At 28.6% G+C, this 19608-nt stretch overlaps 1 protein-coding gene across 2 annotated transcripts; it reads right to left on the bottom strand.

Moving 5' to 3' along the window:
- Window positions 1–509: 509 nt before the first annotated feature.
- LOC109802519 (Endosomal targeting BRO1-like domain-containing protein) lies at window positions 510–5471 on the bottom strand. 2 transcript variants are annotated; one of them, XM_020363915.3, is made up of 12 exons: window positions 5301–5471; window positions 4509–4716; window positions 4151–4225; window positions 3973–4031; window positions 3737–3872; window positions 3519–3615; window positions 3356–3422; window positions 2322–2420; window positions 2105–2200; window positions 1635–1789; window positions 1449–1550; window positions 510–795 (listed from the first exon to the last, which is right to left on the bottom strand). In XM_020363915.3, exons 2-12 carry the CDS (start codon window positions 4696–4698, stop codon window positions 624–626), a joined length of 1248 nt encoding a protein of 415 aa, XP_020219504.1. In that variant the 5' UTR covers window positions 4699–4716; window positions 5301–5471; the 3' UTR covers window positions 510–623. The 2 variants fall into 2 exon arrangements, with proteins under 2 accessions (XP_020219504.1, XP_020219505.1); XM_020363916.3 differs by lacking the exon at window positions 5301–5471 and adding an exon at window positions 5195–5212.
- Between the last annotated feature and the right edge of the window lie 14137 nt (window positions 5472–19608).

Below are 19608 nucleotides of genomic sequence, written 5' to 3'. Positions count from 1 at the left end.
TAATAAATAAGTTTATGCTAAGGAAGGATATTAAATTTAAATTTGTATTTTTAATTTTTTTTAAAAAAAGTTTACTTATTTTTTTATATTATTTTTTCATTCATCCAAATAAGTAGATAGAATTTTTGTCCAGTTTTTTTCTCTTCTATTTCTGTTCATTCAAACAATATATGTTTTTTTATTTTATTTCTCCTCTATTTTTATTTATTTTTTTCCTTTCCTCTCTATTTCACAATTAATTCAAACAAAACTAACCAATATGAAGAGGAAAGGAATAAAGAAAAGAGCGTACGAGAAATTTTCCCATGCAAACCAGTGTTTTCAGATAGTACAATTACATAAATTTGAAAAACAAAAGTACCTTTTATACAAAATTTTCTGAACGTTTTCAAAACCAACAATAAGAACCTGTCTCCAATTTGATTCAAAAGTCCAAAAACCATTTGGTTTTGATTGATAAGGCTATATGTCTCATTGTTGTCTGTAGAGATAAGCTAGTGATTATATAATATAATGAACAGTGACCTTCATATTCTATAATAATGTTAGCATGTATAGAAGAGTTTGTCAAACAAGCAGGTGTTCAACTACAAATAGAAAAGAAAGAAGACCATTTAAGTTTATCAATCATGATCAGTTGGATTCTCATCACTATCTCTAAGGTGCTCTTTCAATGGTTGTCCCAGAGATTCCCAGTTTTTACTATCCCATGCTGGATCAATTTCAGGCAGTTCATAGTCATCTGGACGTAATGATAATTGAAACTCAGGAAGCTCCGGCAATGATTGGAGACCCCTGCATCATTAACAAATTTCCAATTTTGCATAATTATTTATTATATTATGTAAAGCAAATTAGGAATTTGGTCATAAATCAAATGAGGTTAGGACAGTTTGGATGAACGGTTTTAGAAGTACTTGTGGGAGAAAAAATAAGAAGGAAAATTGAAATAAACTTTTGTATAAGCTAATACTAGCCTATGCATTAAGTTAAATAGGTCTTATCGAATAAATTTCTCTAAAAGTACTTCTAAAAGAAAAAGTACGTAAAAATAAAATAAGTTTCTTCATAAGTTAAAACTAACTTATACTTAAGTTTATTTGTAATTTTTTTTGGAGAAGCTATATAAAAGAGTTTTTACAAATTAACTTATGTATAAGTTAATTTTAACTTATGAAAAAATATATTTCATCTTTCCTTCTTTTTTTCTTCTTATAAGTGTTTCTAAAGAAATTTATTTAAATAAGTCCAAAGTAAGATTTTGAAAAAACTAATAGGAGAGACCTTCTACTAATAATATATGCATAAGTTGATCTAACTTATGAAAAAACTTATTTAATTTATCCTTTTCTTTTTTTCTCTATTAAAAGTGTTTTTTTTTTTTTTTTTGAGAAATTTATCCAAATATGCCTTTAATCACAAAGTTGGAAACAAAGAAAGTTGCTTACTTCTCTTGCTCCCAGAGGTAGCCATACATCTGGGACTTCCTTGATGCAACTTCAGGAATTTTCTGATGTAGAAATTTCATAGCACCCCAAAGTGGAGGAGCCCTTGACAAAGAAATGCAGAATTGTTATGTTAAATAAATGTGGCAATAGAAGCATCTCAGAATAGAGTCAAAGATCAAAACCAACCTTGTCACTGGAGATGCAAGACAAAAGCTTAAGCAGGCCTTCTTGCTTTCAGCCAGAAGTTCTTCTGCAGCAAGAAAACAAGAGACAGCACCAATGTGACTGCTTGGTTCATTACCTTTGTCAAGGATCAGACCATGGTAGTAGTATGCTGCAGCCTGACGACATTAGAAAAAGATATAAGGTATGGATCATAAATAGTTGAGTTTAATTTTTATAGGCCGTGATTAGGTATATGGATCATATATATTGAGTTTAAATTTGATAGACATTCAATGTAAAAAAAAATTACATTGTTAAGTATAATTAACTAGAAATCATCCTTGATATAACTTTTTAAACAATATTAAATTATATGGTAAATTTATGCTGCGAGTGTATTCCAACTAAATTTATATATTATTGGATATGTCAAAGATGTGTCTTTTGGTGGGAAGAATTTTATCAATGGTGATGGCATCACTGATCCTAACCTTGGCTTCAAGGAATTTCCATTTGATGAATCTGAGATGCTTCCTTCCATGCCCTTGGACTTGATTGAAGTCACATCCTGACAAGCAGTGATAAGCCTGCTCAAGAAAGAGAGAAGCACAAACTAGTCATAATCTCTTAAACTAGTTTATGAAGTTATAAAGTTAGTGATTTAAATCAATAGTGATGAGTAGATGCTCAAAAGATTGAAACAAAAACCTGACTAAAGTAAATCAGCTGTTCACATGCCAACCTCCTCTTAACAGACAAAGTTGCCTTCTGACTTTCCACCGCAAGACCAAGCTGAATCTCAGTTCCCTAAATTATCATCAAGATGAACTATTATACTCAATCTGAGAACTTGTTTTACAAGCTATGTCGACAATTTGTCAATGGAATCAAAGATTGTGAAATGGAGTTTTGTGCAGTTTCTGCATGTCCTTTGTACATTTCAATAGAAGAGCAAAGAAAATGACCACCATGTTCACAATCCAATAATTAGCACAAACAAAATATGTAATGCTATTTGATATAATCCAGAGATGAGCATTCTACAGTTGCAACAAAACAGACTAGGAAGGTGAGTGTGAGGAAGCTTATGGAAGCTTCTAGGTGAATGTTACATAAATAAGCTAAAAAGCGTTTATAGGAGGGTTATAGGCCACTTTTATCAGTTGTCAAAATAAGCTTATTGAATTAATAGCTATGAAGTACCATTTTCAATGTGATTCATGTATATCTATATGTATAGAATACAAAGATGGAAGCATTGTTTATTGATGAACTAAAACTGTAAAATTGTCCTCTTGTGGATAATTTCAAAAAAGGAACTGACAGTATAGTACTATTCTTATTTGTTAACCATAAGAAATAATTTACGATGATAATAATTTATAATTTCCATGTTCAGAAATGTTCCAAGAAGTTAGTTCTTAATTTCAATTAACGGAATAGCAATTTATATAATTTATTATGTTTACTTAAGTTTGATTCTGGTTCTTGGAATGTTAAAAAAAAAATCATGTTTTATGAGTTTTTACATCGATATATTCATCTTGTACCTATTATATCGTATATATTCTAAGAATAATCGTATCGTCGTATTGATTAATATCGTATTCGATGTGCATATCATATTTGATATATTTGATTCATATATTAATAGGTAGGACATAATTAAGTTGTTTACTTAAATTATATCCTAGGAGAATTAAATTCTTATGCTAAGTCCAGAGATACTGATCAACAAGTACCTGGCCTAGTGTTTGAATAGTAATAGCCTCCAATACACCCTCCTGCAAGTCGTGGGGAAAAGTTTTCCTGGATGTTGTTTCAATGTAGTAAGTATCTTTAAAGGGTGTTCAATGCTGGTCCAAAACTAGTTTCACAAACTTAAAAATCTATTGAAAAACATACTTGGTTTCAGCAGGTATCCGAGTAAGAATATCCCTTACACAAAACTCCAGGTACCCTGAGGCCTTGAGTAACAAATCAATGGCTTCCCTCTTGCTATCTGACAATACAAATATGCACTCATTAATCATAGTTCAACTTGTGCATAGTTTAATAGTATCTTACTTCATGCATAACTAGTGAAGTGTCTAAATTTTAATGCTTGTGTATTGGCACAAAACCTGAAGATACAACCCTGAATCCAGAGCCTGAAGGGTCCTTTGGAATCATCAATGAGTCAGCCTCAGACAGTGACAGCATAGCCATAAGGTGAATTGCAGATAGCACCTCAAACCATGTATTTGCTACACTACTCTCCTGCAATTGGACTTTAACAAGTTAAAGAAACTAAAAGTTCAACGATAAATTCAATAATAATAATAATAATAATAAAGAATGAGCTTGTGGATGGCCATACTTGTCTCCCATCTTCTAAATTTTTCCACTTGAATTCTATTAGTCCTTCAAGACCATACTCTGTTAACAAATGAAAACCACTCACAACCCATTTGAGAGTTGGACAAAATATTCATTCTATAAAAATATTTTAAAGCGGTTTTGGAAGAAGGGGGAAATAATGTGTCAATTTGGGAAACCTTTCTTAGTAAGTCCAATCAGAACGGACAAATATTCATTCAAAGCTCGCCGCAATTCAGCTATAGCTGACCCACCTGCACAAAATATTAAAATTTCAGATCAACATAACCTTTTTCACACTTCACTATTCATTCTTTAAGAAATTTAGAATTTCTTTATGAATGTAAGTAGTTGAAGAAGTGGAAGTGGAGTCATTGAAAGAGATGCAGAATATATAATTGCCCTATTCCTATATGGTGATTCGTGAAAACGTTCAGGTTTATAACCTAGTGTTTAACCTTCAATTCTTCTATAGAATTCAAGAAACAGGTAAAACAAATATAGCAATACATATCAAGTGAAGAAGCAAAGACACACCAGTATCCTCTGCTACCAACACTATCTGATTCCTTAGAGAAGTGAATTTATCAGCAAGATCCCTTGGAATTACTCCTTTAAGCACCCTTTGAAGATCAGATTGCACTGGAATTCTTGTTGATGGAACAAAAACCACCACTTCAGGGAAGCTTGCCTTTTTCTTCCTATACACAGAGTAAGTGCACCCCATCCTTTCAACCAAAGCATCCTACACAAACCAACAATTCATTCTCACATCTTAAGTTCATGTCACTGGCAGTGTCCTAAAGAAACTGAGCATTAATGATGACAAGGACATCATGCGGTGATAATGAATTCACATGAGCATAGTGGCCCATTTTAACAGCATAAAAGTGGTAGAATTCAACCCTGCCTCTTAGAAATTTGACTGTAGCCTAATTTAGCCGACAAAAACTGATATATAAAATGAGAATTGTTGTTTATTTATATACACTTTATTAGTATTATTATTAGACGTGGAATTTCCAAGACTGATAAAGTGGGTTGGTAATGAAAAAACTTCATCTAACCAAGTTTTCATCATGAGCAATAATTGGGTGGCCAAATATCATGTTAATAAAGAAATTAAAAAACAGTTGCATCATGTACATGTGTGGGACAGAAAAGACAGTTAATACTGGTAGATTCAAATATGCTTTTATTCAAGAATATTAAAATTAAAATACCAAATCATGGGAGGAGAAAACACACACACATAAGTTGAGGAATGAGGGAAGAACGTAGAATAAAAGGATATTAAAAGAGAGAGAGAGAAAATTAGGAAGAACTTACTGGATACAGAGAGGAGAGAAGCAGAGAAGATTCTTGAGGAGGCAGAACATGTTAATATGGTATCTGACTGAATTGGAAGCTCAAGAACCGAGACATGTCTCACATGGCCATAGCGTAGAATTCTCTGCTTCTTTCAAAGCACCACGTTCACTTGTATTTGTTTTTTGGTTTCAGTAAAAGCTTAACTTAAGATTACTGTGGATATTTATACTTTACAGTACATGCATTATTTACCTATATTAAATATACATTAAGTAAAGATATGTTACTTTTAATGTATTAAAATTTGATAATTATATATTTCAAAAATTTTGCTTGTACTAAAAATATGCGGTCAAAGATCAATTTATTTCGAGAAATCATCTCATTCAAATGAAATTTATAAGTGGATCTTTATTTATCGCCATTTTTGATACATCAGAAAAAATAAATAAATAAATAAATAAGACATAGAGACAATTTTTAGTGTATTTTTCATAAATAATAGAAATTTAAATTTTTCATAAAATTAAATAATATATTTTATAAAATGTCAAATTTAGAAGATAAATATGTTTTTAGTTATTTAAATTTAGGAAAAATGTGTGACGTAGTGAGTTGGTGCAAGGTAAGTGGATGCTAGAGGGAAGATTACTTAAGGCTTTCTCTGATAACAGAGCCTCATAAGCTCATTCTCAAAGAAACCTAGAGAGAGGTTTCAGAGAGAAGGACTCTGGTCCGTGAGCTCCTTTCTCTCCCAAACTTTTCTATTTGATTCTTCTTCTCCCTTAGATCACTAATTCCTTCTACCTTTTCTTGAAACTCAGGTGAAGAAGCTAGTTTTGGAGGATTGAAGTTCGTGAGTTGAGCTCAGGGGAAAATCTTCTTCTTCTTCCTATTCTTGGCCATTTTTAAACCAATATTCAGGTGAGGAAAGCTAGATTGTAGATTGTTTTGTTGCATGTGAGTGTAAGAACCCAATTGATGTATGAATTTTGAGAATTCATGGTTGGATGGAAGAATTTCTCATTTTCGAGGTTTTGGGGAAAATGGGGTTTTTGATGATTTTGATGCGTTTGATGGTTGCATGTTGAATTTGAAGTTGTTTTTGAGTTGTATGAAGTTCATCTTGGTTGAAGTTGTGATTTTCAAGTTTTTGAAGAAAATTATGAAGTTTTGGGGTTGGCTGTTTGAAGTTGCGCTGAGCGCATGTTCTTGGTGTCGGACACGCATTCATCAGAAGCACCCAGTTTCACCTCACGCCAGGCGCAAGGTTAGTTGCCCCAGGCATGATTGAGACTAGGAGTCTCTGGATGAAGTCGTGTCGGGCATAGGAAAACCACGTTGGGTGCGATATCATATGTTTGCCTTGTATTTTTGGTTATTGATATGGCACCGAGTGCGATTTGAGCGTGCCGGGCATAGGGACTCCTTGGGAGTCTCTGCCTAGGGGTGACCCCGGGCGCATGGTGAGCGCGTCGGGCGTGAGACCCTAGTGAGGTCTTTGCCTAATTTTGCATCGAGCGCGAGTTGGGCACGTTGGGCTTAGGAGACTCCTAGGAGTCTTTGCCTATAAACTCGCCAGGTGTGATGATTATACGTCGGGCGTGAGAGAGCCTTAAAGCTCTCGGGTTGGGCTCAGGTCGGGCGCGAGCTGATTTGCGCCGGGCATGAGTTTAGTTGATAAAATGTTGATAATTATGTAGTGAAGTTAAGTAGCTATATAGAGATGATATAAGAGTTGAGAAGTTGTATGTTGTCTGAGTTGTATGAGTTGAATTGAGCTGTTGTGTTGCTATTTCGAGCTGTTAAGCTGAGTTGTGTTGTTAAGATGTGTTGATAAAATGTGTTGTTAAAGTTGTGAGTTGACTATGTTCTTTAAGTTGAAAGTTGATTCAGATGATGAGATGAAACCTGTGTTGATTTTGTTGTGATGATGAGTTGTTGATCACTAGGACTAGGGGAGATGTTTTTGAAGTTGCTCATCCCATTGTGTGGATTGAGAGTGTTGTGGTGCTCTAAGAGCCTAATTTGTTGAAAACCCTCCTTGGAAAGTTGCCCATTGGAGTGGATGATGTGTTGTTCTCCTCTAGGACTTAGTTGGTCCCGTGTGTAGGCAAGGTTAAGGCACATGTGTATGAAGCGACCATGGTATAGTGGTCAGGTCGAGCTATACCAATTACAAGCGACCAATTTGAGTAAAGTACGAAGTCAATAACTTAGTTCCTAATCGAGTATCGGAGGGCTGTAGTATTTGGAGGATAATCGGTAGGCTAATCCCATAGGTGGCTTAGTTGAGCTAGCTAATGTCGTGGTAGGCCTAAACCCAGTTGTTTTATCCTGATAGAGTACTATACTTCCTCGTTTAAGTGAAAAAGTATGAGAAACCGTCATCGTGTTGTGGATTGATATCCAAATTTGTTGTTTACCTAGCAAGCCCAAAGAGGTTCTGTGTTGTCGGTTCGGTAGGACCTAGCCACTTAGACTGCTCATCCATGTTGTAGGAGATCTCCAAGTTGAAATGTGTGACGAAGCATAAGTTGTTGATGAGTTGATTCTGTGTTGATAAAAGTTGTACATGTGTTGTTGAGTTGCAAAGTTGTAGTTGAGTTGTTTGTTGTTATGTGTGGAATGTTGAATTGTTGAGGTTGACGATTGTGTTGTTATGTTTCTAGTTGCTTATCGATTAATATATGTTGATTCTTTTCACTAGCTTATCATTGCATGTTTCCATGTGGTTTGGATTGCAATGATCATACTATGTATGGGTGTAGAGTAGGGATAGGCTGGAGATGAGCAGTAGAGCAGCTGGTGATGCTCGCAATTGGATTTTATTTTGTAGTCTCCCGGTTGTGGGTAGACATCTTGTGTAGATATTTGTAGGTAGTTGCTAGACAAGCAACATGGTTGTATATATACATATACATATTTTGGAGATGTTGTTACTTATATTATATTATTGTCTTCAGTATATATTCATATGTGCAGTTAGCTTGGTATTGTGAAGTGAAACGGTCATGGCGGGTCTTTACAAAATGTATTTTTGTTCTTTCGAATTTAAAGTTAATTTTTTTGCTCCTTTAAATTCAAAAAATCGTATTTTATTTTATAAGGACCACCAATAACATAATTTACAATGATAGCTTAAGATAATTATGCAACATTGACTAAATTTAATATGGTGTATTTTTATTAATAATAATACTAATAAGTAAATATAGGTTAATTTTATTTGAAAAATTTTCTAACAACATTTAAATAAAAGAATAAAATAAGATTTTTTTCCTCTCCAAACTAAAAAAACTAAAAAAAAATAATTTTAAATTTAAGTTATATTTAAATTTTATAATAATTAAAAAATATTTTTTAAAAAGTTTTTTTATAGACAACCCATGAGAATTAAACAGTGTGTTTAAAGATGAACTAACTCTAAAATAACCTTCTCCAAATTGGTATTATTGTATATGTTATGAATATGATTGATTTAGATGGATGAGATCTGATGAGAAATTATTTTGCAAGGTCAGTACTATGTTAGATTTGGAAAGTATTATTGGCACATGGTTTAAGGATCATCAAAGAAGTGGCCTCCGGCATGGACGCCTTCTCGGAAAGCTCGCACGTGCATACTATTATCCCATGCTTCAACTTTCAATATGCGTTTCATACAATTAATTTTTTTTTAAAATGTTATTTAAGTATTATAATTCATTTATATTTTAATAATTATAAAAAATAAAAGTATAAAAAAGTTAACTCTAATATATATGTGTGTTGTAAACAAAAAAAATATAAGTAGGATTTCGTAATGAGCGATTGAAATAATATGTGATGAATTTTGAACCCCTTATCATCAGTATAACTATTATAGATAATAAAAAAAAATAACAAAAATAAGTAGGAGAAAACTCAAACTCAACATTGATGAAAATGGGTTTTTCCCATCAAAATTCAGTCACAAGTAATTGAATACTATTATATACTAGTATTTTTCCATTAGTTTAGTTTTAAGGATACATTGTGACTTTGAATAAAGTCTTTCACATTAGCGTAAAATCTACATTACAGCAAAACCTTTGAATTCCGCCAAAATCTTTTTCCTTGTTTCTCACTAAAGAGTATGTCGATATTGAAAAGTAGATTTGCCAAGATTGTCTACATTTATTTGTTAAATTAAAATATAGCTAACAGGATATGGTCGTGTTCACTCTGACTCTTGTTTATTATCTGAAATGAAATTTTACATTTGTAACATGGTATGTTTTAGAGGTTTTATTTAATTATATGTGATATATGGTTAAATTATTGCATTGTTGTTATGTTTGTTGGTTGGAGCTACGAGGTTAAGGGATCTTTAAAAGTTAAGTTGTTTTTTAGATAATATTAGATATAAATAAATTGGTTCAATTTTAGGAAGAATATATGAGATTTTTCTTAAAACATGAATCTTATAAGTTTATATTTTAATAAAAATTATAGAAAAGTTAAAAAGAAGGTCACTAGAATTCGAAGATTTCTTTTCCACCTTCCTTTACTAAATCTTTCTTCTACTCCTTCTCTACAACTGATCTAAGGTGACTATTTTAGATATTCAAGCTCTTAGAGTAAGAATCTTGAGTCAAGAACGTGTGGGATCACATTCTTCTTTTCCATTTCTTCGTAGTGGATCAACTAGAGATAAGGGAGGTTAGATTTGATCTTTTTTGATAGGTGAAGTTTTGTGTTGCTGAAATTGTGTTGTATTTCTCTTATGGTGTGTTTGGATGAGGAATTTTAAATTCTTGGTATTTAAATTACTTTGATTTCAATTTCTATCATTCTTAAAATATTTTGTTTGGATAAGTCAATTCAAATTTATCAAATTTTAAATTGTTAGGTTGGATATGATAATTTGATTCTACCATGATAAAATTAATTTAAAAAATATATTTATATGTTGAGATTTTTAAATTAAATTTTATAAAAATAAATATTAGCTAATTTTTAAATATTTAATAATTTTAAAAATTAATACTAGATAATATTTAATAATTTTAAAAATATTTTTAAATATTCAATAATTAAAAACATGAAGAGATAAGAGATAAGAGATAAGATAAAAATATATAAGTGAAATAAGAAGAAAAAATATGAGGAATTTCAAATTCTTACTCTTTTGAGAGAATTTGAAATTTTACTATTTCAAGGAATTTTACAAATGCTTGAATTTCAAATTTCTTATAAATTCCTCATCCAAACAAGGTATTTCACCTCAAAGAATTTGAAATTCTTCAAATAAATGAATTACTCCATTTAAATTCCCCATCCAAACACACTATTATGGATTGTGATTGAATTGGCACATGTAAGAAAGGTTCAGTTGTTGAGTTCTTATATGTTTTGTATCTTTTGAAAAGATGATAATTCTTGCCTTCAATTGTGGTTGCATGGTGTGGTTTTGGTTGGAATAGAGAAGCCTATGTTGTATGTGTGTGTGTGTGTGTATATATATATATATATATATATATATATATATATATATATATATATATATATATATATATATATATATATATATATATATATATATATATATGAGGAGAGTTCAAATGACACCGATGTAACTTTTACTAAGTTTACACCGTTCAATAACTTTTATATTAAATGTGAATTTTTAAAATCCAACCGTTAGATTGAAAGTTTATATCTCTTAGATCATATATATCAAATTTTATATTAATCTAAGATGATTTGATACTTCATTCTCATAAAAAAAAATAACATAATATATACATTTCAAAATATACTAAAATATGAACACTTTGATTACCTTTAAGTTGTTGTTCAATTTTAACAAAATTAGACATATATGATCTAAGAGATATGAACTTTCAATCTAACGGTTGGATTTTAAAAATTCACATTTAATATAAAGTTATTAAGCGGTGTAACACTTAGTAAAAGTTACACCTGTGTCTTTTGAACCATCCTCTATATATATATATATATATATATATATATATATATATATATATATATATATATATATATATATATATATATATACACGAATTGGTGCAACACATGCTTAGATTTTCTGGTTTTCAGGTAAGGAGAGCAAGATTTGTGATTTTTCCAAGTGCAAATTTCACGATCCTACCAAGCGTGACATGAGTTAGAGACTTTTTGTCTCACTAACATCAGACTTGGGATTGGTAACACTAGGCATGAGTTAGAGGGGTGCTCTTTGATTTGGTCAGGCTGAGCGTGAGTTGAATGGTGTCAAGCATGGAAGCCTTGTAGCTCTCTAACTTGGTAACATCGGCCCTAGTTGAGTGGCGCTCAGTGTGATCAAGACAGAAGCTCTCTCTCTCTAGATGACGTCGAATGTCGGTTCAGTAATGTCAAGCATGAGTCAAGGAGAGATTCTCTACCTAAAATGGGGCTGGACAAGGGTTTTGACCACACCAGGCATGAGAGCAATATGGGTTTTTTGCATCATCTATGCCAAGCGTGAGTGGATTGGTATTAAGCATGGGCAAGCTAGAGGCTATCTATCTCATTTCATGTCAAACGTAGGAAGAATGATGTTAGACATGGGTTACCTAATGAAAATGTATTGTTTTTGGCTAAGTGTCGAACATAATGTGAGTAAGTAATGGTGCTACATGTTGTATGTTGATGTATGATATTAAATCTTTATACATTGGTCTAGGATAATATATACAGATGATTAAATGGTTGAAAGTTGTAAGTTGAGTTGTATGTTAAAATGTTGAGGTGATTGTTGAGAATGTTGAAGGCATTAAGTTGGGTTGTGTTGGTTAACTTAGGACTAGAGGAAATGTTTGTTTTAAAAAGTTGAATATCTCATTATGAAAATATTGTATTGTGGTGCTCTACAAACCCAGTCGTTGAAAACTTTTATTGAAAAGTTTCCCCTTGAAGTGAAAAGTGAAGTCTCTTTTAGGACCTTAGTTAATGAAATATGGGAGTAAGGTAGAGTCATATTGTCTATAAAATGATCACAGTATAAGAGTCAGGTTGAGTTATATTATTTATAAAGTGACCAATTAGAATAAGGTACAAGGTCAAGAGTCAAAATCCCTAACTAAGTACTGAAATAGGCATAATATTTGGAGGGTAATCAATGGACTAATCTCATATGAGGCTTAGTTATGCATGCTAACATCATGGTAAGCTCATACCCAAGTTGTTCTATCCTGACAGAAATACTAGACTTTCCTAGTTTAAGTGACAAAATCAGAGAAAACTATGTTCTTGGGGATTTTTATCCAAAAATTGGCTATTAATATAACTGGAATGAAAAGATTGTGTTATTGTTGGTTCGGTAGGGTCAAACTACTTAGACTGCTCATTTATGTTGTAAGAGATCTTTTAGTTGAATGTGTGACAATGCATGCATTTGTGGTGTTGTGCATATGATATATTGATTATGTTGTGATTATTCATATGTTATGTTGAATGGATGATGAGATGCCTTGTTGTTGTTTGATGAATTGAGGTGTTGGGTGTTATGTTGTTCAAGTTGAGGAATTTGTTGTATTTGTGTTGAAAAGTTACAAGTCGATAGAATGTTGAAAGTTAGTTGTGTTGTTTGCTTATCTTGGTAATATAATTGCTTGTACTTCTATACTTATTATGTTGATTTCTTTTGAATATTAGTTTATCTTTATATGTTTTTTTGTGGTTGGACTATGATGATCATATTTATATAGGAGTAGGACACGGATAGACTAGAAACAAAGGTTGAGTCAAGAGTCATGTTGGATTGACGATGTAACCTAATGCTACCTGTTGTAGTTGTTTTGTAGTGTTGTTTGACTAATGAATTAGGTTACATTTTCAATTTTTAGATTATTATACACTTTTGGTAAATTTTATTCATATATATATATATATATATATATATATATTACATGTATGTTTTAAGAACTATTTGTATGTTAACTTTAGATAATTATATCTTTAATTTCTGCTAGAAATAGTTGAACTATAAATATAATAACTTAATAGGTCATTATAACATGAATAACTGATAAGAATGTTAAGTTGATAAGTAATGTACATAGAGATTTTATTGTATTTGAATTATCATAACAAAATTTTGATGAGGGAATCTTTAAGTACATTTGGAAAACTTATAAGAATGTTAAGTTGATAAGTAATGTACACAAGAGATTTTATTGTATTTAAATTATCATAACAAAATTTTGATGAGGGAATCTTTAAGTACATTTGGAAAACGTAACTAAAATCATAATAAAATATTTTATGTGTTAAATTAAATAAATAAAAATCTATCTAATGATATGAGATGTTTGATTTTTGGTAAATGAGATAAATTGTCAATATTATCCTTATATGAGCATTTCATATTTTTTTTCCATATATTGTGAAAAAAATATTATTTTACTTGTAAATTATTTTTAGGTAGATAAAGTATGAATCTAATTTAAGAGTTTAATAAACATGTTTTATTAATATAAAATTTTACAGTATCAATTATAAATTATTTTTTAATATATTTTGAAAATAATTGTTATAAGAATTCACACGTTAATTATATAATATATTAAAATCGCATATACTTGGAAAAAAAAATTACACAAAATTGACTTATTGTTTTTTTAAATAACAAATTATAGTTTCATAGTATCAAAATACCATTTTTACATGTCATAATTTATTATGTATACTAAAAATATATATATATATATATATATATATATATATATATATATATATATTATTTTATTTTTATATATTTTTTTTTAAATGTAATGATTTAAAGTGATTTCTATGAGCAATCCTTTCCCGAGATTTTGAAACAAAAAGTTGTTACTTGGAAAGTTAGACGATAGAAAAATTACTAATCCCATCGTTGGAACTTGCACAGAAATAATAGATCTCAAAAGGTTAAAATAAAATAATGCTGCATTAGACTTTCCGATGGAGTTTAATATACGAGAATAATTTTTTTTGAATTATATTTTTAATAATTTATATTTATTTAAAGTTTTGATTTGTTCTTTTATTTATTTATTTATTTATATATATATATATATATATATATATATATATATATATTCACTTACTTTAAAAAAATAAGTTTACTTAAACTTATTTTACTTTATATTTTATATTTTACATTAAATTTTAATGATTCAACTATTGAATTAAAAGTTTTTAATATATAAATTAAATTTTTAAATTTTTAAGAAAGTTGAAAATTACGTGATCTCAATTTAATTAATTCAAATTGACAGATAATTATAAAAAAAATTATACATTGATTTAAATTGATAAAACAAGGTATCAAATAATTTTAAAAAATTTTAAAAATTTGAATACTTGATTTATGCATTAAGAACTTTTAATTGGATAGTTGGATCATTAAAATTTGATGTTGAACATAAGTTATTGAATGGAGTAAGTCTAATAAATCTTGGTAGACCCACTCTACTCAATAACTCATATTTTACATCAAATTTTAATAATCTAACCGTTAAATTAAAATTTTCTAATATATAGATCAAGTTTACAAACTTAAAAAAAATTAAAAATCATATGACCTTTTATATCTCATATCAAAATTTTGATCCTTTTTAAAAAAAATAGTATAATAAGTTTGGGTCGGTCATTACTCATTATTCCTTTTATTGACTTAATTTAATTCTAATTTATACTTTCTTTGTCTCATAATAAGTATCATTTTAGGTTATTTTACACAAATCAAGAATGAAAACATCTTGTGATTATTCTTCTTTGTTATAAGTAATGTAATACCATATCAACTTTCTAAAGAATGTTATAAATGATATAAATGAAAAAAGGTGATTAATGCTACATAAAAAATTAATATAATATTTATCACATACACATGTGTGTATGCACACACTGAGGCACACGTACACACATCCACACACACATACAGAAAAAGGAAGAAAAAAAACTTACTCTTATCCAGGGACGGATCTAGGTTATGTAGAGTGGGGGCACTTGCCCCCACTACCATTTGATACACACATATTTTTTATTTAAAAAATAATATATTTTAAAAAATAAAAATTATATTTTAATAAAATAAACATATATGTTTAATTTATAGTTTGTATAAAATATAAATTTTGAGGAGATATTCATTTATTTGATGTCTGTCAAACTTTTGAAAAAGATTAATTCTCTTATGTAATAAAGAATATTCCTCAATAACAAATAATTTTTTTAAAAGTTTAATTATAATATATATATATATATATATTAATACTCACATATAATGCAATATGTTAAAAAAAAAAAATTTTTGATAAAATAAAATTTGTAGCATGTATGTTTACCTATTGTGTTTTCTATTTATTATATATGGCGATTAAAAAAATCAAAATAGTAAGATTATATATGTTGATTAAAAAAAATCAAAATAAGAAAGATCGGAAGATTTATGTTCTATTTAGAATTTTTATTATAAATTATATTTTAAAATAAATTATCATCTAAAAATATATATTAGATATTAAAAACGTGTTTATATCATAAATAAATTAAACTTGGATTTTATAAAATTTAACATTTATTTTTATATTTTTATTAGTGTTAAATTATTTTAAAGTAGGTCTTTAGGATTATAATTCTAACCAAATATTTGAAAAAATGTTTATGGCAGATAAATTATAATATAATCTAGTTGGACCTAATTATTTTTATTTTTAATTATAATCGTAGATATAAAACCTTGTAAAAAATAATTATATGATATATTTATATTTTTTAAAATTATATGTAAAATTTTTAATACTACAAATATACAAATAAATATTTTCCCCGCTATTATCTAAAATTTCTGGATCCATCACTGACTATAAATATACGAATAAATATTGCTCCCACTATCTAAAATTTCTGGATCCGTCACTACTCTTATCCATCACTCATTTTTTAAGACATATTAATGATAAATGATAAGATCTAGATATGATACTATATCATTATTACTCCACAAATTTTAAGTATAAAAATAAATAAATAAAAATATTAATTAAAAAAAATCAAAATTGAAGGTTAGATTACTTTTTTAGTACACTATTTTTATATAATTTGTTCAATTTAGTTTCTTTTATTATTTAAATAATTAATTTGGTTCCTTAATTTTTTGAAAAAAAATACAAGTTGTCTTTTCTGTCCAATTAGACTACCAACATATTAACTTTTTATGCATGAGACATATTAAAAAAATAATAAATTACATTAACACTATCTTAAGTTTCATGAAACTTTTTATAATCCTACAATGGCCTCTTTTAAATATCTTTTGAAAAATTACATTAGCAATTCTTTTAGATTACTCAATAACTTATGTTATATATTAAATTTTAATGATCTAATGGTTAAATTTAAAGTTCTTTATACATAAATTGCAAATTTTAAAAAAAAAATAAAAGCCATGCATATGATACTTCGTTATATTAATTCAAATCAACGTATAAAATTCTTTTATAGTTATTTGTTAATTTAAATTAATAAAACAAATTATCAAAAAGTTTTTTAATGTTTTGAAAATTTGTAGACTTGATCTATGCATAAGAATTTTTAAATTAACAATTGGATCATTGAAATTTGATGTAAAATAAGTTATTGAGTGAAGTAAGTCCATCAAAACTTACTCTATGAAGAAGGATCAACTTACTTCAATGGTAATTTTTTATATTTACTCCACTCAATAACTCATTCTACATCAAATTTCAAAAATTCAGTCGTTAAATTAAAAGTTATTAATATAAAGATAGAGTTTACAAGTTTTTAAAAAGTTGAAAACTATTTAATATATCGTTTTATTAATTCAAATTAACGAATAATCATAAAAATATTTTATACGTTGATTTGAATCTATATAATAAAGTATTATATATTTTCAAATTTTTAAAAAAATTATAAACTTAATTTATACATTAAGAACATTTAATTTAACAATTGAATCATTGAAATTTGATATTAAAAAAATGAGTTATTTAATAGAATAAATCTACCAAAATTAACTTTATGAGTAAATGAGCTCTCCCCGTAATCGAAAAGTTAATAGTTATAATTATAATTTATCTTCTGAATCATACTTTCTCAATTTAGAGGAACTAGTCTTCAATTAAAAGTTTACATTAACTATTTTTTTAGTGTAAAAAGGAAATAAATTTTAGATTCTGGCTAACTATTTTAGGAAACCTACAAGTGAAATAATTTCTACACAAAAACAAGGTTAATAGATATGTGGGCCGTTTTATAGGTTTGTTTGTTTAACCAACTTTAAAGGAGCTTCTTAAGTATTGACTCGTTTAAATAATGCATTTATGAGTTAGTCTCCATTTGACTGCAGACTTTTGTGGTCTAGTCCAAACCACATACTTAATATACCAGTAATAGATCTGGTTCACAATTGAATAGGTCACAACAACTGTTTTGCCCATAACGAGTACTACTATTGCTCTAATACTAGTCATAGATCAAGTCTTGCAAAGAACCACTTTCATAATTTTTTGGTATGCAATAGGTTCAATAGTTTAAATTTGGTTCTTAGACTATTGCAAGCTTAACCACACCAAACATAAGTGGAATGCACGGTTGAATCAATCAAATCATGGGATCCGGTCTTAATTTTTCAACATTGCTTTTACTGTATTCAATTTTCACTACCTTGGACCTCACAGTGCTTTTTCATGGATCATCCTCTATAACTGTGGGCATCATGCATTGAAGCTCAATTGCAAGCCCAAGTCCATCTCAAACCACCCCCACGGTTAATTTTATAATAAATAAATGAGATAGATTACACTTTATGCTTTATAGTTTTATATTTTCTTAACTTACCTTTCATAAACTTCTTTTATATTACTAAATTCATCTTAAAGTGAACAATATTAAAATTCACTTTTTAACATAATTGAACTATAATTTTAATCTTATTGAACGTGAATTTAATTAAAATTGTCGACCTTAAGAGTTTAAGTAATCTCGTTGAGATTTTATAAATTTGAATCATAAATTTATAAGAACTTACTTAATATAAAAAAATATTATAATACTTATAAATAATACAATAATTCCACATTTCAACTCTATATTAAAATAAAATAGCAAATTATAATATTAAAGTAGCAAATTATGCAAATTTTTATACAAGATACAAGTCATTAAAATAATAAATAAAAAAATTAAGAAAAGACTAATTTTTACTTTTAACAATAGAAGAGATAAGATTGCTCAAAATTGTCCGCTATTGCTTGAGATTGGACGACATTGCTTAAGATTACTAAAAAAAAGCTTACTTCCAAGTTGTACCGGTAGACCGACCAATCTCTTAAACTCGATAATTATTACGAGTTATCACTCGAGATTGCTAATCATGATTTTAGTAATAATTATAACATTTTCAGATAAATCCTCTTTATATATCTAAGTAATAAAGTAAGTCGGAAAATATAAATTACAACAGGATAAACTACTGTGCAATTTATCCTAATAGAGTATTTTAAAACAATAGAAAAGCTAAACATCATGGAGCCTAATTAGAATTCAATCACGAAATAAATAAATTTCAAGAACTTGGTAGCACTCGAATTATGGCTTTGCAGAATTTTAATTTATTTTCTAGTGTTGTTTGTTCAAACTATTTCATCGCTAAAAAGGTAAAACTTAATCTCTCAAAATTAAAAAAATAAAAATAAAATAAAATAAAAACATTTATGATTCGATCAAATATTTAACCAATTTAAAAGTCAAAAATATCTCTTCATATATACTGGACATCATTCTGTATTTGTTCATCTAAACATTTATTTTAACCATAAGTTAATGATTGTTCATAAGAACAAACTTGTTTATAAATTCATGTACGATAAGTCAACAACCTGTACTAATATATTAACAAGACAGGTTTCAATTTTATTTAAATCTACAACTTTTTATAATTACTATACATAGAAGTCCCAACTCTTCATTTTTATCATGATATATAGAAATTTTGACTGGGTTAGTTAAAGAGGTAACAATCGCATGTTGATTGTTCAAAAGTGAGATTTTCATGTAGAAGAATCAGCTCATTTCAAGAAGAAGAAAAATCTAAGTTGAAATGAGGAAATAGAAGTGAGAGAAGAAATTATTTTATGTGACATTTCTACGCGACCTTATTAAGTGGAAAGTGATTGGGACACTAGACTTTAACCATAACTCAAATATTTAACAGGATTTCACCAATTTAATGTCGGTATCTCTCTTATATATGACCCTACTCTTATGTGACAATCTCGCACGAAACAATCTATTTCCAATTCCCATACAG

This window comes from Cajanus cajan, chromosome 4, assembly GCF_000230855.2.
Source record: "Cajanus cajan strain Asha chromosome 4, NIPB_CcT2T_4, whole genome shotgun sequence".
In the NCBI taxonomy this organism is placed as follows: domain Eukaryota; kingdom Viridiplantae; phylum Streptophyta; class Magnoliopsida; order Fabales; family Fabaceae; genus Cajanus; species Cajanus cajan.
Note: the sequence above shows the minus strand (reverse complement) of the source record. Positions and strands in the feature narration are given on the sequence as shown.

What these genes read in the sequence shown, in the direction of transcription:
- LOC109802519 (XM_020363915.3), bottom strand. Translation starts at nt 4,698, where the DNA reads ATGGGGTGCACTTACTCTGTGTATAGGAAGAAAAAGGCAAGCTTCCCT. An exon ending in ATTTAGAAGATGGGAGACAA is followed by an intron (nt 3,873 to 3,972) that starts GTATGGCCATCC and finishes GTCCAATTGCAG; the next exon opens with GAGAGTAGTGTAGCAAATAC. An exon ending in ATTCAGGGTTGTATCTTCAG is followed by an intron (nt 3,616 to 3,736) that starts GTTTTGTGCCAA and finishes TTGTATTGTCAG; the next exon opens with ATAGCAAGAGGGAAGCCATT.